This window comes from Schistocerca nitens, chromosome 3, assembly GCF_023898315.1.
Source record: "Schistocerca nitens isolate TAMUIC-IGC-003100 chromosome 3, iqSchNite1.1, whole genome shotgun sequence".
In the NCBI taxonomy this organism is placed as follows: Eukaryota; Metazoa; Arthropoda; class Insecta; order Orthoptera; family Acrididae; genus Schistocerca; species Schistocerca nitens.
Window position 1 is genome coordinate 177813530 of NC_064616.1, and position 24624 is coordinate 177838153.

Below are 24624 nucleotides of genomic sequence, written 5' to 3' on the forward strand. Positions count from 1 at the left end.
GCACCCATTTTGCAGTTAATTTTTTCATTTCGAATTCTTCAGTTAAAATGTGATATACCCTTTCACATGACATCTTCCAAGCATGAGCAATTTCTCACACTTTCAATTGGCGATCCTCCATGACCATTTTGTGCAGTTTTGCAATGATTTTTTGAGTAGTGACACATCTTGGCCGATCACTGTGTGGCTCATCATCTAAGCTCTCCTGATCAAATGTAAATTTATTTGTCCACTTGGCAACAGTTGAATATGAAGGAGCAGAGTCCCCCAGCATATTCTGGAAATCAGCATGAATGTCCTTTGCTTTCATATCTTTCTCTACAAAGTACTTAATCACTGCTTGAATCTTGATTTCCCCCCCCCCCATCTTCACAAATTACTACGCAGTAACAACAACAGAGCCACATCACTGCCACAGCTCTCTTCCAAGAGTACTGACATTGCATGTGTTTACAGGCAACAGTCCAATGAATATTACATGAACAACTCGTTGCGCCAGTGCTGACCTCTCGTGGTGATTCCGAGAACTTTTCAAACCACCCTCGTATAAACAGAACCCTTCTTGTAGAAAAAGCTTCAACAATTTACGTGTTGGAACACTGGTGTATTCATGTTTCATATGTTGAAAATGAGGGATGGAGAGGGGTAGGGGTAAAGAACAGACAACTTGTGCTGTTTGTGGGCAGCCTGATCAAGAGTTAGGATTAATCCTATAATCTCCACTGGCATGCATCAACTAGGAAATCATGCCTTTTGAGATAAGGATTGTCCAGTATTTGCTAATGATGATAAAATGTATACAAGTACTCTGAAGTGAAGATGATATGCACTGTTCTGCATTGAACAGTTTTTGCACTAGTTTCCACTGCCACTCCCCCAAAAAATAATTATTTCAATGGCAAGCACATTTTTACAGATTCAGGCTGCTGAAACATCACTAAAACTTGCATGACCTTTATATAAACAGTTATCTCTGAGCAAACACCAGTAAGCACAACACTGATAGTGTTTCAGAAGTTCCTGTCACTTCATATCAAAAACAGTATTAACACCACCTCCAGAAGGAAGAGTTTCTCTGCCTCCCCATCAGAAGGCAAAATTGTTTGGATAAAAGTGAAAATTGTTGAGAAAAAATCACCCAGGAAATAAGAAGCCTCCCAGTTGTTAGTTTAAACCCTAAGAAACTGCATTCCTTAGAGTTTTTTTTAAAGAGTTGGTTTATTCATGAGAGAAGTTTGTAGCATTTTATCAACAGTAAGGAGTTCACTGCAGTATTATATGTGGCAGACTTTTCCATCTTGTACTAATTTTCTGTGACAGATGAGGGCCATTCCGTGCCAAGTGGTCTAATATCGAGAAATGTTTCCACAAGACCATCATGGATTTTGATGAAATTTTGTATGAACATTCACACATGTTCTCAATGAACACTGGTAAAGCTTCAGTTTCAGAAATTCAATACTTTTGGAGATACAGTCGCTTGTTTAAGAGCATAGCACAACTTTCTATAGTGCGTCCTTGAATTTTCAGCAACTTTGAGATGAGATATCTCTGTAAGTATTTGCATTAAAGAAACAAAACTTGGCCATCTTATACAACTTTTTAGAGCTCTTTAAAGTAAAATATTAAGAAAAGGATTTCTGAGCAATTTTCATATAGATAATTTGAAGCAAATTTGGGGGAAAAAATAGCTGTTTTAAAAAAAATGCGACCTTTAGTTTTTTATATCTCCAAAAGTAATTGTGGGATGTACATGAAACTTTGCACTCCATAACTCACCAACACAAGGTCTTAGAATATAAAATTTCATTCTCCAATTGCTTTCCATTATTTCACAAATCCAGGGTGAAGTTGACGATTTTGCAAACAGTGCTAAAAATGGTTATTTTTAGTCAAATTTTTCAAAAAAGTGTTTTCTCCAAACTCTTCTAAACTATGGTCATTAGAAAGAGCATATTCTAAACTATCTAGAAAAGTGGATTTGGTTTTGCAATGCAAGCATATAAGGCCCTAAAAAGTAGCATCATCAAAGAGGCGCACTGGAAGTTTGAACACATTGTTCTGGCACTCAAATTATACCTGAAACCTTTTATTATGCCTAATAAATGTTTATTAGTGCCTTGAATAATTGAAATAAAAAGATCTGGTAAATAGGCAATGAGACTGTCAGAAAAACTTGAAAACTATGAGAGGTAGCCCTTCTGCTTTTATCGTAAGTGTTCATCTTCATTTGTATAAAAAGAGAGAGAGAGAGAGAGAGAGATAATAAAGAATTCAATGAATTGAATGAAAATAGCTTCATATTTTTTGTACTTCTCAAAATTGTAAACATTTACAAGTGGAAAATGAAGACCTAATTTTTGGATTCAATTGTATAAAACATTTTTCCAAAAAAGAATCGGTTTGCTTGAATCATGCATCAAGTGATGTAAATTTTCCAATCAATATTGCAGAGATTTTAATACCTAGGTGTTGTAACCTGTGAATTTTTGTCTTAAAGTTATTAGGGAAATATGTGAAATTGATTGGTCAAACATCTAAGAGTTTTAATTTTGTATTTAATCACACTTAAATGTAGCCTACTACCTTGGTAAATACGTAACCACTAGTTTCACAGAGAAAATTCACAAGATTCACTGTTTATAGAAAATATAATGGCAACAATTACTTTAACAGTCAGATTGTTTCATTATTGTGAGCCTTGTTTGAACAATCAGTATTTCAGTGGTGTGTTTGCAGCATAGTGAGTGGGTTCTCTTGACTGAGTGTGGCTTGTTAAGTGATTCATAAGACCATCAAAGTTTGTAATCTAATTTACAAAAAATTGTTTCGATTGTATCTTTTATAGCATATATCTCTTATGAGATTTTTCCATTGGTATTACACATTGTGTATAATTTCATTCAGTAGCAATTTGCCTGAAATTTAAGCAGATTATAATTTGCACTTAGAGGCCAAATACATTATGTAGTTACTGATTAGAGATGGATGCTGAAGGGAACAGCATATGAGGAAAAAGAGTTGCTGGTCCGACGTTCTGAAGCAAAGCTGGACAATACCTCTCAAGTTTGTGTACACCATGAAGCCCTGTTATTGACAATATGAGAGGTTACAAAAAAAAAAAAAAAAAAAAAAAAAAAAAAAAAAAAAAAAAAAAAAAAAAAAATGCTTAAATCCCTTTGAGAAGGTGAATCATAATGTTAAGGCAGGAATTCACACTCTTGATACTGAAACAGCTAATAAGGTTTCTGATATGTTGAAGAAGCAGCTTGTTATTAACATAAAGCCAGGTCAGAAAATTTGTCTGGCTTTCAGGACTACCTTAAATAAACACTTGGACGAAGCTTTATCAGCCTCATCATCACATTCTGATGAGGACTTTACACCAAAAGAAGAATTAAATAGTAGCTTATTGTCTATCGGTATTTCACCCCTGAAGAGAACAGTAAGCTACAGAGATAAGCCCCAATATGTGAAGAAGAAAATTCAAAAGGCTCAAAATGTGATTAAAAACAGAATTGTAAATGCAATGGGAGTAAACCGACAAATTGAAGATGCTAGTGAAATTAAGGAATGTGGAAACTGTGCCGACTATGCACATTTGCTGACTGAACTGAAAGCCAAGATGCAGAATGCAATTCATAAAGAACAGATACAAATTTTAACGTTGGCACCTGTAAGTTGGACAGTCAGACAAACAGCAGCTCAGTTCGGCGTGTCCGAAAGAATGGTGAAGAATGCTCGGAAGCTTAAGGCAGAGAAGGGCATTCTGGCACTTCCCGAAAATAGGCAAAGCAGGAAATTACCAGCAGAAGTTGCTAGTAGAGAGCGAATTTTTTTTGAAAATGATGAGTATAGTAGGGTGTGCCCTGGAAAAAAGATAGTATTTCAGTTAGACTTTTAGATAGGAAGACATACATGCAGAAAAGATTGTTACTTTGCAATTTACAGGAAATGTATGTTATCTATAAGAATATAAATGGTCCAGAAATAGGGTTCTCAAAGTTTTGTGAACTTAGACCCAAATGGTGTGTAACAGTAGGATCAGCAGGAATGCATGCAGTTTGCGTCTGTGCAATTCACCAAAATGTTAAGCTTATGCTTAACAGAGCTGGTATACGTGAAAATTATAAGGAGATTCTCAGCAAGGCAGTTTGCAGTTTGAACTCTAAACAGTGCATGCTACATCGCTGTGAAAGGTGTCCTGGGCCCGAAGCTATAGCATCTGAAATTGCCAGCTATTTCCTAGATCATGAGCCACAGGAAGTTATTGTGTTTAAGCAATGGATACATACCGATCGGGCCACACTGGACACGAAGCAAATGGTAGTGGATGAATTTATTGAAGATGTAAAAACTAAAATATGGAATCTATCATGCCATCATTACATCGCCAAGCAGTAAAGCTTGCACCTTAAAGGCCTTAAATGTCATCTGAAAGATGAAGAGCTTGTTGTCCTAATGGATTTTGCAGAAAATTATTCTTTTATCATTCAGGATGCTGTGCAAGGCTTCCACTGGGACAATAGTCAAGCAACAATTTATCCATTTGTTATCTACTTTTGTCGAAATGAGAAAGTAGAATCTTTAAGTTTTTGCATTATCAGTGATTGTTTGCGGCAGACACTATTACAGTTCACGTTTTTATCAAGGAGCTCATCAAATATATAAAATCACGGCTTGCACAGGTATCCCACATTCATTATTTCAGTGATGGCTCCAGTGCTCAATATAAAAGTTTCAAGAATTTCCTAAATTTGTGCTATCATAAGAGTGATTTTGGAATGACAGCCAAATGGAATTTTTTTGCTACTAGTCACGGGAAATCACCTTGTGACAGGATTGGAGGTACAACAAAGCGGTTAGCAGCAAGAGCAAGCTTGCAACGGCCACTTAATGGACAAATTCTTACTCCCCTAGATCTGTTTCACTTCTGCTCTGAAAACATTAATGGAATTAAATTTGTTTTCGTCAGTAAAGATGAAATTGAAAAAAAATATTGTGTCACAAGAAGAGAGGTTTAAACTTGGACAAACTGTATAGCACGCACTAGAGAAAATCATCACTTTTTACCTATTGATGAAACAACAATTCAGGTCAGCAGAGTTTCAAATGATTGTTCATATTTTCTAGCAAAAATGGGTCACAGTAATGAAGGGGGCATGTTAATGTCTGCTCTCCAACCAAGACAATATGTTGCATGCATCTATGAAAACGTGTGGTGGATTGGGAATATCTGTGAGACCTCCACAGAGCAAAGGGATGCATTAATAAACTTTATGCACCCACATGGTCCAGCAAATTCATTTTATTGGCCACCAAGAAGTGACAAGTGCTGGGTTCCGGAACACCACATTATTGCAGTTACTCCAGCTCCATCAGTAAATTCGTCTGGCCGGCAATATACCATTCCTCTTGATATTCATCAGAAAATTAATGTAGCATATCAAAAATTGAAATAGGTTAGAGGAAACAATCTAAGGAACCCAAGAGTGCCTTCTAATTTTACACAGGGCACTTAAATAATTTTACTATCAGGCTTGGGAACCTGTGTAAAGAAATCCTTATCAGGCTTGGGATCCTGTGGTAAAGAAACCCAACCATGGCTGTTGTTACTAAGCTATCGGGCATGGCCCCTATGGCAATGGGTTCTGGTTTTCTCAGGTGAAATGAAACTAGCAGTGATTAAGCCACCATGGACCATAGCAACTCATTTATACACTTCTTTTCCATCAGTAAGCTGGTATTGTTCATTAAACAGGCAACTAATAATTAGATGATTATGCAAATAAATTTTACGATTTACATTCATTCTTAATAATAATTTGTGTGTGTGTGTGTGTGTGTGTGAGAGAGAGAGAGAGAGAGAGAGAGAGAGAGAGAGAGAGAGAGGGGGGGGGGTGACAATTAAGAAATAACATTGTTTCTATTTTTATTTTTTTGCTATTCGGACTTAAACTAGGTCCTACTCATCAGGACTTCTTATTTCACTTATCCCAGGCATTAATAAACATGTATAAGGCAAAATAAAAGATTTCGGGTATAATTTGAGTGCCAGAAAAATGTGTTCAAACTTCCAGTGCGCCTCTTTGATGATGCTACTTTTTAGGGCCTTATATGCTTGCATTGCAAAACCAAATCCACTTTTCTAGATAGTTTAGAATATGCTCTTTCTAATGACCATAGTTTAGAAGAGTTTGGAGAAAACACTTTTTTGAAAAATTTGACTAAAAATAACCATTTTTAGCACTGTTTGAAAAATCGTCAAATTTACCCTAGATTTGTGAAATAATGGAAAGCAATAGGACAATGAAATTTTATATTCTAAGACCTTGTGTTGGTGAGTTATGGAGTGCAAAGTTTCATGTACATCCCACAATTACTTTTGGAGATATAAAAAACTAAAGGTCGCATTTTTTTTAAACAGCTATTTTTTCCCCCAAATTTGCTTCAAATTATCTATATGAAAATTGCTCAGAAATCCTTTTCTTAATATTTTACTTTAAAGAGCTCTAAAAGTTGTATAAGATGGCCAAGTTTTGTTTCTTTAATGCAAATACTTAGAGATATCTCATCTCAAAGTTGCTGAAAATTCAAGGACGCACTATAGAAAGTTGTGCTATGCTCTTAAACAAGCGACTGTATCTCCAAAAGTATTGAATTTCTGAAACTGAAACTTTGCCAGTGTTCATTGAGAACATGTGTGAATGTTCATACAAAATTTCATCAAAATCCATGAGGGCCATGTGGGAGCCTCTAGACCACTTGGCATGGAATGACCCATGAATAGGACAGTTTAAACAGCAGTCGGATAAACTATTCATATAATTTATACACTGAAATTTAGTTTGTGACAACTTTTAATTAATACACTGTGAGAGGACACTAGGCTATATAATGGACCTTGTAACCAACATGAGTGCTGAATCTGGTCAGGTGCCTTTTGTCAGGTCATGAACATGATTAAAAGATGTGGTTTGTTCCTCAGTCGACAAATATTTGTGCTAAAGCCCATCAGGCTGACAAGTACAGTTATATGCAGAAGCAAAAAAGCTAAGAGAGATCCTGCAAAAGAAATAAGTCAAAGATGTATAGGTTTTACACGAGTTGGTACAAATTTTCAGTATGGCTCCTGAAGCAGCTTAGATCTATTTTAAAAAATAGTGCTATTAAATTGTTTTGTAATATTTCAGTTGAACAGTGAAACAAGGAGGGAAGTTCAATGGGCTGCTCATTTTTTGCTGAACTTGGGCTCTAGGTTAACCATCCTAATGAATTCAGTTTTTTTTATTTTTATTTTTATTTTTTTATTATAGCTCCATGCAATAGACAGGATTCTTGAGCTGATGACAAGTTAGCATGTAATATTTTATGCTTTTAGTACTCTACAGTTGATATAGCAAATGTAGCTGTCATTCCATGGCAAGTGGTCTAGAGGTTCCTGCATGACCATCACGTATTTTGATCTAATTTTGTATGAGTATTTGCATATGTTCCCAGCATTTGGATATGTTCCCAGTAAACATGGTAAAGTCTCAGGATCACCGATTCAATGCTTCTGGATATATAGTCGTTTGTTTGACCCCATAGGACAGCTATCAACAGTGCACTCATGAATTTTCTGCAAATTTGAGACACACAATCTCCAGCAGTATTTTCTTGAAAGAAACAAAATTAGGCCATTTTGTACAACTTTCTCCACTCTCTTAAGCAAACTAATAAAGAGATTTCTTGATCAATTTTCATATGGAGAGTTTGAAGTAAAGTTGGTCGGGAAAAAAAAAAATATTGACGTTTAGCTTTTAGTTCCTTGAGAAGGAATTGCGGGCTAAACTCGATTCGTTGCACGTAACAGCATATCAATACAAGGACTTACAATATAAAATTTCATTCTCCTTCTGCTATCCTATAGTTTGCAAGTTGAGGACAAAGTTGATGATTTTTCTTAAACACTGTGTGCGCGAGGGCGAGGGCGAGGGCGTGGGCGTGGGCGTGGGCGTGGGCGTGGGCGTGGGCGTGGGCAAGGGTGTGGGCAAGGGCGTGGGCGTCTCACAGGTGGTGCTCTACATCTACATACATACTCTGCAATCCGCCATACGGTGCGTGGCGGAGGGTACCTAGTACCACAACTAGCATCTTCTCTCCTTGTTCCACTCACAAACAGAATGAGGGAAAAATGACTGCCTATATGCCTCTGTACGAGCCCTAAATCTCTTTCATCTTATCTTTGTGGTCTTTCTGCGAAATGTAAGTTGGCGGCAGTAAAATTGTACTGCAGTCGGCCTCAAATGCTGGTTCTCTAAATTTCCTCAGTAGTGATTCACAAAAAGAATGCCTCGTTTCCTCTAGAGACTCCCACCCGAGTTCCTGAAGCATTTCCGTAAACTCGCATGATGATCAAACCCACAAGTAACAAATCTAACAGCCCACCTCTGAATGGCTTCTATGTCCTCCCTCAATCCGATCTGATAGGGATCCCAAACGCTCGAGCAGTACTCAAGAATAGGTCGTATTAGTGTTTTATAAGCGGTCTCCTTTACAGATGAACCACATCTTCCCAAAATTCTACCAATGAACCAAAGACGACTATCTGCCTTCCCCACAACTGCCATTAAATGCTTGTCTCACTTCATATCGCTCCGCAATGTTATGCCCAAATATTTAATCGACGTGACCGTGTCAAGCGCTACACTACTAATGGAGTATTCAAACATTACGGGATTCTTATTCCTATTCATCTGCATTAATTTACATGTATCTATTTTTAGAGTTAGCTGCCATTCTCTATACCAATCACAAATCCTGTCCAAGTCATCTTGTATCCTTTTACAGTCACTCAACAACAACACCTTCCCGTACACCACAGCATCATCAGCAAACAGCTGCACATTGCTATCCACCCTATCCAAAAGATCATTTATGTAGATAGAAAACAACAGCGGACCTACCATACTTCCCTGGGGCACTCCAGATGATACCCTCACCTCCGATGAACACTCACCATCAAGGACAACATACTGGGTTCTGTTACTTAAGAAGTCTTTGAGCCACTCAAATCCCACATACTCGTACCCTAGTTAGGAGTCTGCAGTGCTGCACCGAGTCAAACGCTTTCCGGAAGTCAAGGAATATGACATCCGTCTGATACCCTTCATCCATGGTTCGCAAGATATCATGTGAAAAAAGGGCGTTTCGCAGGAGCGATGCTTTCTAAAGCCGTGCTGATGCATGGACAGCAACTTCTCTGTCTTGAGGAAATTCATTATATTCGAACTGAGAATATGTTAGAGAATCCTGCAACAACCCGATGTTAAGGATATTGGTCTGTAATTTTGAGGATCCGTCCTTCTACCCTTGTTATATACAGGCGTCACCTGCACTTTTTTCCAGTCGCTCGGGATTTTACGTTGGGCAAGAGATTCGCGATAAATGCAAGCTAAGTGAGGAGCCGATGCAGCAGAGTACTCTCTGTAAAACCGAATTGGAATCCCATCAGGACCTGGCAATTTATTTATTTTCAACCCATTCAGCTGCTTCACAACCCCAACTATGTCCTCCATACAGGAATCTGTACGAGACTCAAACGGCGGTGTTTGTACGATCCTCCTGCGTGAAAGATTTCTCAAATGCTAAATTTAAAATTTCAGCTTTCGTGTTGTTGTTTTCCGTTGCCAGGCCAGACTGATTAGTGAGTGACTGGATGCAAGCCTTCTACCCGCTTACCGATTTACGTAAGACCAGAATTTCCGTGGGTTTCCAGCAAGATCTTTTGCTAAGGTATGACGGTGGTAGTGGTTGAATGCTTCGCGTATCCCTCTTTTTACAGCAGCATGAATCTCTACTAACTTTTGCCTATCCTCATTCTCTCGATCTTTCTTGTACCGCGAGTGCAACTGTCTTTGCTTCCTGAGCATTCTCTGAATTGCGCTGTTAAACCACGGTGGGTTTTTTCTGTCCGTACCCCACTTTTTTGGCACATACTTGTCCAATGAGTGATTTACAATGTGTTTAAAATTTGCCCATAATTCTTCCACGTCCATCATACCGGAAGTAAATGGTGTACTGACTGGTGGTAGAGTGGTGTGCTGTGGACACGGTACTTCCCTGTCCCTGGTTTCACACTTGCTGTTTAATCACAGTGATTATATACAAATTTGGGAAAATATTTATACATATATTCAAATGTTTTTGATCTTAATTTTGAGTAAAAAGATTGTTTGGAATGTTTTAGACAATTCACATAATTTTTTTGTACGTTCTATCAGATCTGTGCTTTCAGACAGAGCACTGGTTGGGTGGGTGCTTCATTATTTAAAATGTATATTTAATGTTATTTTTGTGTCCACATACATAGTAATGTTTATTTACATTTGGTTACATTATATTTCAGTATATTACATTTCAGTGCATTATGTTACATCAATTTCACCACCCCCCAGCGGGTCCACAACTCTTTTGTGGATAAGTGCGTAGCGAGCACGGGACCCCAAGCTAATGTGGCCCTCCTTCCTTTCCAGGCTGCATACCTTCCTTTTCCGCATCCTTCCCTCTCCCCCATCTTCGCCACTCCTCCCTCACCTCTGGCTCTTTCCTTCCCTTTCTCCCCCTCCTCCCCCTCTGGGAGTATGGTTTGTGCCTACGTCCGGAGACGGACGCTCGTAAATGTACCACATTCTTCGCCTTCTCTGCTTGTATGTCTTCATCCTTCTTTGTCCTTCTCTTTTCCTTACCTCTTCTCTTTACCCTTTTCTCCGCTGCGGCGTTTGAGACCTCTCCTCTTTCCTTTCTCTTTCTTTGTTTTTCCCTTTCTCTTTCTTCCTCCCTGTGCGTGTGTGAAGGCTGACCCACGCATTTTTGTGCGTAGCCGGTGACGGGGTAACGCGTAATTCCCCGCTCCGGGTAGACAGGTAGGACACGTACGTACCCCCTGGTAACGGCCAGGCCCAGGGAGGGGTGATTACCCGACCTGATACCTTCCGAAAGTGCCGATTGGTCCCTCCGTCCGTTTGTCGGGAGGTGTGACCTGAGGTGTGAACAATCACCTAAGGCGGGAGTGCCCTCAGAGAGGGCCCCCACAAGGGAGGAGCGCGCCATCGGAGACGCCGGTAATCATGGGGGATTCTTCCGCAATGGTTTCCTCACCTTCCACTATGTCTGCTCACAAACGTAAGTTCACTGAGTCTCAGCCACAGACAGTTCTTCCATCGTTGCCACAGTTCCTTGTTGTTTCTCGGTCTGACGAAGGTCACGACTTCTCCACGGTCAACCCTTTCATTATTCAGAAAGGTGTCGACGCAATTGCAGGTCCTGTAAAGTCTTGTTCCAGATTACGGAATGGCACCTTGTTGTTAGAAACAGTCAGTGCCCTCCAGGCACAAAAATTGCTGTGTACTTCACTGCTCCACACCTTCCCTGTCCAGGTTGAAGCGCACCACACTTTAAATTCCTCGCGTGGAGTCGTTTATACACGATCCCTCGATGGATTGTCTGACGAAGAAATTCAGCACTACCTGTCTGACCAGGGTGTAATGGCTGTTCATAGAGTTATGAAAAGGGTTGACACGAACATCATTCCAACCCGCACTGTCTTCTTGACATTTGACAAAGTTCAACTCCCATCGAAAATCAAAGCAGGCTACGAGATAATTTCCGTTCGCCCTTACGTCCCAAACCCTACGCGTTGCTATCGGTGTCAGCGGTTCAATCACACCAGCCAGTCCTGTTCCAATCCGGCCAAATGTGTTGTGTGTGGCAAGGATGCCCATGAGGGTGCTTGTCCACCTCCATCCCCTCGCTGCATCAACTGTATGGGTGACCACGCTGCTTCCTCTCGTGATTGCCCCGTTTTTAAAGACGAAAAGCTCATCCAGGAAATCAGAGTGAAGGAAAAGGTGTCGACCTTTGCTGCTCGAAAATTATTCGCCAGTCGACAGCCCACCGTGCCTTAGACAGGAAAATACAGCACTGTCCTTGCTTCTCCTCGGCCAGCAAAGGAGGCGGCCACGCAGACTTACGACCTCACCTTTAGTGCCACGGTCGTCAGATCGGCCAGCGCAAAGATCGCCCATTCAACCTCCCCACTTTCGCCTGCCCACTCTATGGCTCACCCTTCATCGGGTTCTGCTAAATCTCGAGCCCAAAAGTCAGACACCAAGATTTGGAAAAAAGAGCATACTCGTGAAGATTTTTTACGTACCCCAACTTCACAACCATCGGTTCCTCCTTCTTCTAAACATCATATTTCCAAGAAGGCTACGAAGAAACCCAGTTCATCTCCTTCTCCGCCAAGGCGTGTCCCATCTACAGCACCACCTGGCGAAAATCGCCCTCGGCCGTCTTCTGTGTCGCCGAGGCGCACTGCTGGCGGCCGATCAACCGGCCGATCGCTGGTGGCAGGAGCTGCTCCTGAACAACCTATGGATCAGGATCTTCTGCCTTCGTCTGAATGCCATTCCGTGCTGTTGGTCGCAAGCTCTGAGCAGTCGTTGAGTTGACAGCAACTTTGGTCACATTCCTCCATTTTCTGTTCACCCTATGTCCATTATCCACTGGAATATCCGCATTCGAGCCAATTGGGATGAATTGTCGATCCTCTTACGATCCTACTCACCGGTCATCTTCTGTCTTCAGGAAACAAAGCTGCGTCCCCATGACCGCTTTGTTTTCCCTCATTTTCAGTCCGTCTGATATGATCTCCCCTCTGTTGAAGGCACTCCAGCCCATGGAGGACTCAAGATTCTTCTCCATGATACTCTCCATCATCACCCAATCCACTTAAACACTTCCTTCCAAGCTGTCGCCGTCTGTCTTTCCCTTTCTGGATACATGTTCTCTCTTTGTACTGTATACATTCCATCGTCCACACCAATGGCACGAGCTGATCTCCTTCATCTTCTTGGTCAGCTTCCACCCCCCTATTTGCTGGTTGGGGACTTCAATGCCCACCACCCGCTTTGGGGATCTCCACATCCTTGTCCACGTGGCTCACTATTGCTAGACGTCTTCCACCAAGCGGATCTAGTTTGCCTCAACACTGGGGTCCCCACATTTTTGTCTGCCTCCACGACAAATTTATCTCATTTGGACCTTGCGGTCGGTACAGTTCCGCTAGCTCGGCGCTTCGAATGGTTCGCCCTTGATGATACACACTCGAGTGACCACTTTCCATGTGTCCTTAGACTGCAGCCTCAACTACCATATATGCGCCTGCAGCGCTGGAAGTTTGCCCAAGCCGATTGGACACTTTTTTCGTCTCTAGCGACATTCGATGACCGTCACTTTCCCAGCGTCGACGATGAGGTCACACATATTACCGACGTTATTCTTACAGCTGCGGAACGTTCAATACCACACACCTCCGAATTGCCCCGGCGCCCCCCAGTTCCTTGGTGGAACGAGGCATGCTGTGACGCAATACGTGAGCGGCGACGTGCTCTTCGCGTTTTCCGCCACCATCCTACTTTGGCCAACTGTATCCGCTATAAGCAGTTCCGTGTGCGATGCCGTCGTGTCATCCGCGATAGCAAGAAGGCAAGCTGGAAATTCTTTATTAGCTCATTTAACACCTCCACTCCCTCCTCGGAAGTTTGGAGTCGGCTTTGACGGTTCTCAGGTGCGCCTAGTTTCTCCCCGGCCGTCTATTCTTCGGCGTCTCGACTCTACCCACCACCGTGGATTACGTTTAGTGTCTGGAGCTTTTTACACCAGCCCTGTGGAAAGCCTTTATGCTGAGACTGCTGAACCTCCGCTGTCCAATCGGCGAGCAGTCCTTCTGAGTCGTTATGCTAGCCATCTGTCTTCCATGCCTGCTAATCCAGCCCATGACATTTTTTTCGACACCTCCTTTGATGTAGGGTATGCAGGCCGCCCCTCCTCCCTACTACCACCGGGAGTCCGCTTCCGTCAACTGCTCCATTCTCTTTCCTTCCGCATTCCTAAAACCTTTTTGACAACTTGGGGTACAGCACCGCCTTGGCTCCGTCCCCGGATCTGCCCGCTCCGTGACCTTTGTCGATTTCCCAAGGATGGTACCCCTTCACTTGTTTATCATCGGGCATTTGCTGCTCTATGTGCACAAATGACGGAAGCCACATTTATTTACACCGATGGCTCGAAAACATCGTTAGGTGTAGGGAGTGCCTATATTGTTGGCGACACCCCAAATCACTTTCGGCTTCCCGACCAGTGTCAGTGTTCAGTTTATACTGCGGAGCTTTACGCTGTTCTCCAGGCTGTCCACTACATCCGCTGCCGGTCAGCGGATACAGTACATTACCTGCTCGGATTCTCTCAGCTCTCTCCTCAGTCTCCAAGCTCTTTACCCTGTGCACCCTCTGGTCCACCGGATTCAGGACTGTCTGCGCTTGCTCCACCTGGGGGGCGTCTCGGTGGCGTTCCTCTGGCTCCCGGGACACGTTGGTATCTGTGGAAATGAGGCAGCCGATATAGCAGCCAAGTCTCCCGTCTCTCTTCTTCGGCCAGCTATTCAATCGATTCCCTTCGCCGATCTACGGAGCGTTTTATGTCGTCGTGTTGGTTTTTTATGGCACGCACATTGGTCGACACTTCCCCATAATAAATTGCGGGACGTGAAAGCTCTTCCTTGTGCTTGGATCTCTTCCTCCCGAACGCGTCGTCGGGAGGAGGTAATTTTAACTAGACTCCGGATAGGGCACTGTCTTTTTAGCCATCGACATCTTTTAAGCGGCGATCCTCCCCCACTCTGTCCCCACTGCTCTCAGCTGTGGATGGTAAGACACCTTTTAATTGAGTGCCCCAATTTTACTCCGTTACGCGCCCGTCTACAGCTGTCACCTGATATATCGTCCATTTTAGCAGATGACACGCGCTCGGCCGATCGCGTTCTCGAGTTTATTAGTGCCAGTGATATGACATCAGTCATTTGAAGCTTTTTTTGGGGACAACCAACCCCTTTCTGTAGTGGATTTTTAAGCCTTCCTTCTGCTTTTAGTTTCTCCAATTTTATGACTTTCGTTCCCATTGCTGCTGGTTTCCATTTTCGGTTTTTACTATTTCCTAAGTCACGGACCGGGCGCTAATGACCATAGCAGTTTTGCGCCCTAAAACAAAAAAAACAAAAAAAACAATTTCACCAGACAGGAGCATTACATTTCAAAAATTCTTCTTTGTGCTATAAATCGTGAAGCAGGGAAAGGCACACAGTATTGTATTGTATGCAATACTACACATTTTCATCTGCTTGTACCTCTTCTGCTCATTACAGACAACACAGATTCTGTAGCTACTCCACTCTTCTGGCAGTTGAGGTCCTCCTGTCAGTCTTGAGGGGAGTTCAGATCTGTTTCCTCCACCAGGTCTTCTCTCTACTTCATATTTTTCCAGGATTTCCTGGATGACTCCGATTTGAAAGTGGGCCTAGCTAGTTTTCCGTACAAATTTCTTGTACAAACAATAAGAGTTAAAAAGTGACACGTCCATAATGTGAATGAACAATTTAGTGGATTTTCTGATGCTGCCCACTGTCTTTATTACCATGTCACTTTTATCCACAGATCCCGTTGATTTGTTGTAGTCCATCACTGCTGTAGATTTTAGTTTCTTCTGCCCTTTTTGACAATCCACCTTTGATGTTTCCACCATTTCTGCAAAGTGTGGGCTGTCGTAAACAACCACACATCTTTTTTGTCACACCATTTTAGTGCCAACTGTAATAGATACAAAACAGAAAGTAAACTCACATTTGTTTAGTTTTTCCCGCTATGTTAGGCATATATTTTCTTACGTGCCTGACTGTACCACAAGTATTGGTTACCCAGTCATAAACCGCAAAACAAGGCAGGGCTTATCTACAAATTGTCACAGTACAAGGTGTTTCTCTTTCGTAAATATGGTTCTACACTTGTAGCTACATCATCTCCTGAGTTGCCGAGGTCATATTTGTGATGTGAGCTGCAATAGGCAATGAAATCTAAAATATAATTTGTGTGGACATTGCAAATAATCAAAATGTTTATTCCAAAATGGCTTCGTTTAGCAGGTATATACTGCTTGTTTTTTAATCTTCCTTTGAATAGTAGAAGGCTTTCATTTATGCATAATTTTTTGTAAGGGTAGAAATTTTCTGTATATTGTTTTCTAAAGTGGTCAATTACTGGCCATAGCTTGTATAGTCATTATTGTGAGGCTTTTTTAATAACTGGCAAAATGTAAAAACTTCAAAATATGCTGAAATTGGTCTCTAGGTAGCAGTTTAGAAAACATTAGTGTGTGAATAACTGGGTTCTCAGACGAATATTGAGATAGGCTCAATTTTCTTACTCTAGTCATGATAAAGATTGTGACAGTAAAGATGTAAATATTATTGGTATTCACATCACTCTATATCCTTTGGACCCTTGTCGGAACATGACCAGCAGCCACCATGTGAGAAAGGTATCTATTAATTTCCTCACACAAAATATTGATATCCACACTAAAAACAGCTGAAATAAACTTAAATTGCTGTCATTGTGTACAATACCTTCCAGTCCAGAATTAAGTGTATCAGGCATACATTTCTTCGGGGCCATATTTTCACCTTTCAACATTATTTTTTGTTTTTCTTTGTTGTTCCGGTGCTGCTTCTTCTATGTCACTGTCTGTAGATTAATTTTCATCTTCAGTGGACAAGCCCAAGTTGAGAATTCTTTAGATATCGATGGAACAGCAGGAGTAGCACATATACCGTTTAGATGATAAATTGCTTTTGCCTTCAAAGTCACTACCTAGTATGAGGAAAAGAGCTTCCTTTGCAGTATATTGTTTCTCTGCCATATTTGTCTTGGTAGAAACAAAGTGAGGAGCTGAACACGTCAGTACAGAACGGAAACCAGGTGGGAAACCAGTAGTGCAACAAAAGCTGAAACTAGACTTTGAAACTGAATGCAACTGCCATCTGGTGACCCTGCAGCTAACTGCAGTCTTCCAAGACAGCCACTAGAGGCCACATGGTTAAAACTTCCACAGAAGTTGAGCGTAGTGAAGTGGAGAAATACCAAGAGAGGCCTAACTGCTAAAGCAGTCCACTGGCTGAGCGGCACAGGTGGAATCTTGTTTATAAGCCTGGTGGCCACTCAGTGCCTCAACGGTACAGTGAGTCCTTACCTATAGTCCTTACATTGTTTGACAACATGTATTTTGTTATAGATTACTTTTAGTTCTATGCAACTTCCACTTGCAAAACACAAACTGTTAAACTTCTATTGCCTCTTACAACCAAATTTAGCCTCATCAAACTTTTAATCTCCTCAACTCAAGAAACAGAAAACTGGTACTGACAAAAAGAGGATTCATTTCAAAAGCACAGAAGTGTTAAATGAGGAAGCTCTAGTGACACCCATGATGGGAACTGTTATAAAAATATCTTTTCTATCACTTTTGAGCTTCATTTTCTCTCCTCTTCTGTCTCAACAATTGAAATCATAACTACCATCACCTTTCTGTTGTTGAATATAGGTACACTGAAAAAGCACACAACTAAGTTAATTTAACAAAAGAATCAATTCCCCCACAGTAGTGGTGATTCTGAGTAAAATGCCTTGTTAGTGGCCTTATACAGTTTCACTTTTGTTCAACCAGCAGTGTCATTGTGAAATTTCAATGAAACAAAGTAATGTGGAACTGAGTGGTATGCTCATCTAACTAAATGCTTTTTGCTGCTCTGTATCTCTCTTACATTAACACAGTGTAATTTAAAAAACCACACTAATGACACTTTCAAATGACAATAGTGTTAGTACCCTAATCTGCTGGCTCAGGCAGACTCAGTAAACCTGCAATTTGGTGCAGAAATCGTACATTGTTGTTGTTGTGGTCTTCAGTCCTGAGACTGGTTTGATGCAGCTCTCCATGCTACTCTATCCTGTGCAAGCTTCCTCATCTCCCAATACCTACTGCAACCTACATTCTTCTGAATCTGCTTAGTGTATTCATCTCTTGGTCTCCCTCTACGATTTTTATCCTCCACACTGCCCTCCAATGCTAAATTTGTGATCCCTTGATGCCTCAAAACATGTCCTACCAACCGGTCCCTTCTTTTTGTCAAGTTGTGCCACAAACTCCTCTTCTCCTCAATTCTATTCAATACCTCCTCGTTAGTTATGTGATCTACCGATCTAATCTTCAGCATTCTTCTGTAGCACCACATTTCGAAAGCTTCTATTCTCTTCTTGTCCAAACTATTTATTGTCCATGTTTCACTTCCATACATAGCTACACTCCATACAAATACTTTCAGAAACGACTTCCTGACACTTAAATCTATACTCGATGTTAACAAATTTTTCTTCTTCAGAAACGCTTTCCTTGCCATTGCCAGTTTACATTTTATATTTTCTCTACTTCGAACATCATCAGTTATTTTACTCCCTAAATAGCAAAACTCCTTTACTACTTTAAGTGTCTCATTTCCGAATCTAATTCCCTCAGCATCACCCGATTTAATTTGACTAAATTCCATTATCCTTGTTTTGCTTTTGTTGATGTTCATCTTATACCCTCCTTTCAAGACACTGTCCATTCCGTTCAACTGCTCTTCCAAGTCCTTTGCTGTCTCTGACAGAATTACAATGTCATCGGCGAACCTCAAAGTTTTTATTTCTTCTCCATGAATTTTAATACCTACTCCGAAATTTTTTTTTTTCCTTTACTGCTTGCTCAATATACAGATTGAATAACATCGGGGAGAGGCTACAATCCTGTCTCACTCCCTTCCCAACCACTGCTTCCCTTTCATGCCCCTCGACTCTTATAACTTCCACCTGGTTTCTGTACAAATTGTAAATAGCCTTTCGCTCCCTGTATTTTACCCCTGCCACCTTCAGAATTTGAAAGAGAGTATTCCAGTTAACATTGTCAAAAGCTTTCTCTAAGTCTACAAATGCTAGAAACATAGGTTTGCCTTTTCTTAATCTTTCTTCTAAGATAAGTCGTAAGGTTAGTATTGCCTCACGTGTTCCAACATTTCTACGGAATCCAAACTGATCTTCCCCGAGGTCCGCTTCTACCAGTTTTTCCATTCGTCTGTAAAGAATTCGTGTTAGTATTTTGCAGCTGTGACTTATTAAACTGATAGTTCGGTAATTTTCACATCTGTCAACACCTGCTTTCTTTGGGATTGGAATTATTATATTCTTCTTGAAGTCTGAGGGTATTTCGCCTGTCTCGTACATCTTGTTCACCAGATGGTAGAGTTTTGTCATGACTGGCTCTCCCAAGGCCGTCAGTAGTTCTAATGGAATGTTGTCTACTCTCGGTGCCGTGTTTCGACTCAGGTCTTCCAGTGCTCTGTCAAACTCTTCACGCAGTATCTTATCTCCCATTTCGTCTTCATCTACATCCTCTTCCATTTCCATATTTTCCTCAAGTACATCGCCCTTGTATAGACCTTCCATATACTCCTTCCACCTTTCTGCTCTCCCTTCTTTGTTTAGAACTGGGTTTCCATCTAAGCTCTTGATATTCATGCAAGTTGTTCTCTTTTCTCCGCCGGCCGGTGTGGCCGTGCGGTTAAAGGCGCTTCAGTCTGGAACCGCGTGACCGCTACGGTCGCAGGTTCGAATCCTGCCTCGGGCATGGATGTGTGTGATGTCCTTAGGTTAGTTAGGTTTAATTAGTTCTAAGTTCTAGGCGACTGATAACCTCAGAAGTTAAGTCGCATAGTGCTCAGAGCCATTTTTTTCTTTTCTCCAAATGTCTCTTTAATTTCCCTGTAGGCAGTATCTATCTTACCCCTAGTGATATACACCTCTACATCCTTACATTTGTCTTCTAGCCATCCCTGCTTAGCCATTTTGCACTTCCTGTTGATCTCATTTTGGAGACGTTTGTATTCCTTTTTGCCTGCTTCATTTACTGCATTTTTATATTTTCTCCTGTCATCAATTAAATTCAATATTTCTTGTGTTACCCAAGGATTTCTAATAGCCCTCGTCTTTTTACCTACTTGATCGTCTGCTGCCTTCACTACTTCATCCCTCTTCTTCTATTGTATTTCTTTCCCCCATTCCTGTCAATTGTTCCCTTATGCTCTCCCTGGAACTCTGTACAACCTCTGGTTTAGTCAGTTTATCCAGGTCCCATCTCCTTAAATTAGCACCTTTTTGTAGTTTCTTCAGTTTTAATCTACAGCTCATAACCAATAGATTGTGGTCAGAGTCCACATTTGCCCCTGGAAATGTCTTACAATTTAAAACATGGTTCCTAAATCTCTGTCTTACCATTATATAATCTATCTGATACCTTTTAGTATCTCCAGGATTCTTCCATGTATACAACCTTCTTTTATGATTCTTGAACCAAGTGTTAGTTATGATTAAGTTATGCTCTGTGCAAAATTCTACCAGACGGCTTCCTCTTTCATTTCTTCCCCCCAATCCATGTTCACCTACTGTGTTTCCTTCTCTCCCTTTTCCTACTCTCGAATTCCAGTCACCCATGACTATTAAATTTTCGTCTCCCTTCACTACCTGAATAATTTCTTTTATCTCATCATACTTTTCATCAATTTCTTCATCATCTGCAGAGCTAGTTGGCATATAAACTTGTACTACTGTAGTAGGCATGGGCTTTGTGTCTATCTTCGCCACAATAATGTGTTCACTATGCTGTTTGTAGTAGCTTACCCGCACTCCTATTTTTTTTATTCATTATTAAACCTACTCCTGCATTACCCCTATTAGATTTTGTATTTATAACCCTGTATTCACCTGACCAAAAGTCTTGTTCCTCCTGCCACCGAACTTCACTAATTCCCACTATATCTAACTTTAACCTATCCATTTCCCTTTTTAAATTTTCTAACCTACCTGCCCGATTAAGGGATCTGACATTCCACACTCCGATCCGTAGAACGTCAGTTTTCTTTCTCCTGATAACGACGTCCTCTTGAGTAGTCTCCACCCGGAGATCCGAATGGGGGACTATTTTACCTCCGGAATATTTTACCCAAGAGGACGCCATCATCATTTAATCATACAGAAAAGCTGCATGCCCTCGGGAAAAATTACGGCTGTAGTTTCCCCTTGCTTTCAGCCGTTCGCAGTACCAGCACAGCAAGGCCGTTTTGGTTAATGTTACAAGGCCAGATCAGTCAATCATCCAGACTGTTGCCCCTGCAACTACTGAAAAGGCTGCTGCCCCTCTTCAGGAACCACATGTTTGTCTGGCCTCTCAATAGATACCCCTCCGTTGTGGTTGCACCTACGGTACGGCCATCTGTATCGCTGAGGCACGCAAGCCTCCCCACCAATGGCAAGGTCCATGGTTCATGGGGGGATTGTACATTGCAGAGTGAAATTGAAAAATTTCATAATCATCTAACTTGTGATTTTCTACTCTAAAAGCTTACTGAATCAGCAGTACTTTCATTTGCAGTTTATGTTGTCAAGATGAGTAGGCATTAAGGTAAACAACTGTGCTTTATCATAAGTAGCAATATCCTGAGCAAAACATAATTGTTCAGAAAATTTCCTGGTTAAAAATGTGACATTAGTTGCCTAACCAACCAATGTAACGTTTTGGCCAGACTCTACTGTGGCCTTATAGTGAGTGAGTGAGTGGCTATCTTTTTAACTAGTGCACTGCATCTTAATAAAGCCACATCAATTTAGTAGCTGTATGTAGAGCTACACAAATTTAACACACTGACTGTAAGTGTCTTTTCTTTGTGAGAGCACTGTTGTCAAGGAAGTTATTACTTAATTAAATTCACTGCCATCAAAAAATGCAACACTACACTTGTCTGCAGTGTGTCCTGTTAAGATATTCATTCATTTTCTCATCAAAATGTAATGCCATATGTGTTTTTGAGAATTTTACTAACAGAATAATGTAGTTTAAAAATTCATGATTTCTTTTACAGCAATATATGGAGCAAGCTCACGAGTTGGTGTTCAATGAAAATGTGTTACTGCAAACTCTTGGATTTGACGTAGCAATTGATCATCCTCATACACATGTTGTTCGTTGCTGTCATATGGTCAGAGGTGAGTGAGTTTTGTATGCAATGTCTTGGGTTGTTCAGTTGAAATCTTAAAAGCTAATAAGTTTATGATAATTATTTATGCAACGTTATGTTGCTGTCACATGTAACAATTCATTGCAGAGTGAAATATGATATAGCGTATAAAAATATAATACATTCTGAAAGCTGAAATTTATACAAAATCAAGTTCCATATATGAATAATTTAAAGTATTTTATAGCAGTAACTGGCTGAGTTTTGTTGTCATTCCATTTCTTCATAAACTCTTAATGCTCTTCCATCACTATGTTTCCCTCTGTAATTCAGGTTTTGAACACATGTAGGTTTTTAAATTGTCACAAAATTGTGGTGAGCATTGAGGCAGTCATCCCCCTGATACATCAGTTTGAAGATACTCATTTGGCAAAACACTGTGTCCTGCTGTGTGAAGAAGTCCTTAACTGCCTGCTCAAAGTCTTTTTTAAGGGACCGAAAGCGTGATAATCATATGTAGGGGGCAGGGGGCGAGGAGAGAGAGAGAGAGAGAGAGAGAGAGAGAGAGAGAGAGAGAGAGAGATATTGCAGGACCATAGGGCAGGCACTAGAGTATCTCCCACTTGAGTTGGTGTAACCTGTGTGTTATGACATTTGCAATGTGGGGGGGGGAGTTATCACGCAGCAGCACCAGCAGCAGCACCAGCACCACCACCACCTTCATTTACACACAAATTCTGCAAGCCCCGTATGGTGAATGATGGTGGATACCTCCTACCACCACTAGTCATTTCCTTTCCTGTTCTACTTGCACACGTAGTAAGGGAAAAATGACTGTCTCTAAATACAAGCCCTAATGTCTCCATTTTATCTTCATGGTCCTTAGGCAAAATGTATGTTGGCAGCAGTAGAATCATTCTGCAGTCAGCCTCAAATGCTGATTCGCTAAATTTCCATAATAATGCCTTGTGAAAAAAGCATTGCCTTTCATCCAGGGATTCCCATTTGAGTTCATGAAGCATCTCCATAATACTTGCGTGTAGGTCAAACCTACTGCATACCTGCCAGCTCTCCCGATTTTTCTCCCACCTCACAGTTATCCCATTATTTCTCCCTATTTTTAGCATATATAATATATATTTGATAATATATGTTTGATAATATATATTTGATTTGAAAAAATGCCATTTCAGTTTTTTGTCCAATGGAGGGAAGCCCTTAACACTAGTCACTTTTAATCAATATATGTATTGAAATTTTTAGTATTCAGGAAGTTACACATGACCTGTTTATCATGTGTTGGTGTGTTGTCATTGTAATTAAGTGAAGTCGCTTATTATCCTACGCTTTTACAATTGGTGCCTTCTATGTCATGTATTTGTAGCCATTTATAATTATGTGATGTCATAGGGAAAGGCTCATATCTGTTATCTCAAGATTATATTGGAAATGAGCTGCTGTTTTTGGTCATTTGTACCTCCCAAATTTTGAAACTGAATTTTGGCTTTTGAAAGTTGGCGGGTATGCTACCGGTAACAAATCTAACAGCATGCTTCTGAATTGCGTCGATGTCTTCCTTTAATCTGACGTGGTGGGGATCCCAAACATTGTAGCAGTACTCAAGAATGGGTTGCACTAGCATTGTATAAACCACCTCCTTTATAGGTGAACTAATCTTTCCGAAAATTCTCCCAATAAAACAGAGTGGAGCACTCACCTTCCCTTCTACCAATCAACCTGACTGTCAAGCAGCACACCACTCATGCTGTATTTGAACATTACAGGATAATTTTTCTTAGTCATTTGCATTAACTTACATTTTTCTACATTTAGAGCAAGAAATCATTCATCACACCAACTACAGTCAGTCAATGACGACACCTTCCTGTAGACCACAGTGGCATCAGCAAACAGCTGTAAATTGCTGCTTACCCTGTCAGTCAGATCATTTATGTATATAGAGAATAGGAGTGGTCCTATCACACTTCACTGGGGCAGTTCTGATGATACCATTGTCTCTGATGAACAGTTGCTGTTGAGGTCAACGTACTGGATTCTATTACTTGAAAAGTCTTTGAGCCACACACGTCTGGGAACCTAATCTATATGCTCAGACCTATGTCAATAGTCATCCATATTTAGAATTAGCTTACATTCATTTTACCGTGTTAGTATTTTCTCTATTTGGAATTTACTAAAGTTACTCAATGAAAATACTTTACTTTACAAAACCTGTGTTGTTAGCCTACACACTGAATGTGCTATTCACTTTGACCATCTCACATATTCATTCAGGTTTTTCCATTGTTTCAACAAACATCTGTATCTCATACTAATCTTGTGTTGTCAAATTTAAGGGCCTCTCAAAATCTTTACAAGAGCAGCAAAATTAGGATGTCTTTTCAGTGAGAAACTGGAAAGTGTAATCTGTGAAAATAGAGAGTAGTGTCTGTTCATTTAAAGCCAAACAAGGCACATAAAGATTTATTCCATTATTTACTTGACAGTAAGTCTCAGAATCAGTGCCCCTCTTTGGGTTGATTGCCAAAACAGGTCTACTTATGATGTGTAGGTTGCTATCTAAAATAGACTGGAACTTAGTTTTGAGAAGCCTTATCAGGAGAAATGCATTTTTCCAACCTCTGCCT

General features: G+C 40.8%; 1 protein-coding gene across 2 annotated transcripts in view; it reads left to right on the top strand.

Moving 5' to 3' along the window:
* LOC126248121 (cyclin-T) overlaps positions 1-24624 on the top strand; it is a 137067-nt gene that overhangs the window by 17572 nt on the left and 94871 nt on the right. For both annotated transcript variants that reach the window (XM_049948805.1, XM_049948804.1), the window contains exon 3: positions 21881-22004. In XM_049948805.1, the coding sequence (XP_049804762.1) occupies positions 21881-22004 (124 nt within the window). The remainder of the gene's footprint in view (positions 1-21880; positions 22005-24624) is intronic.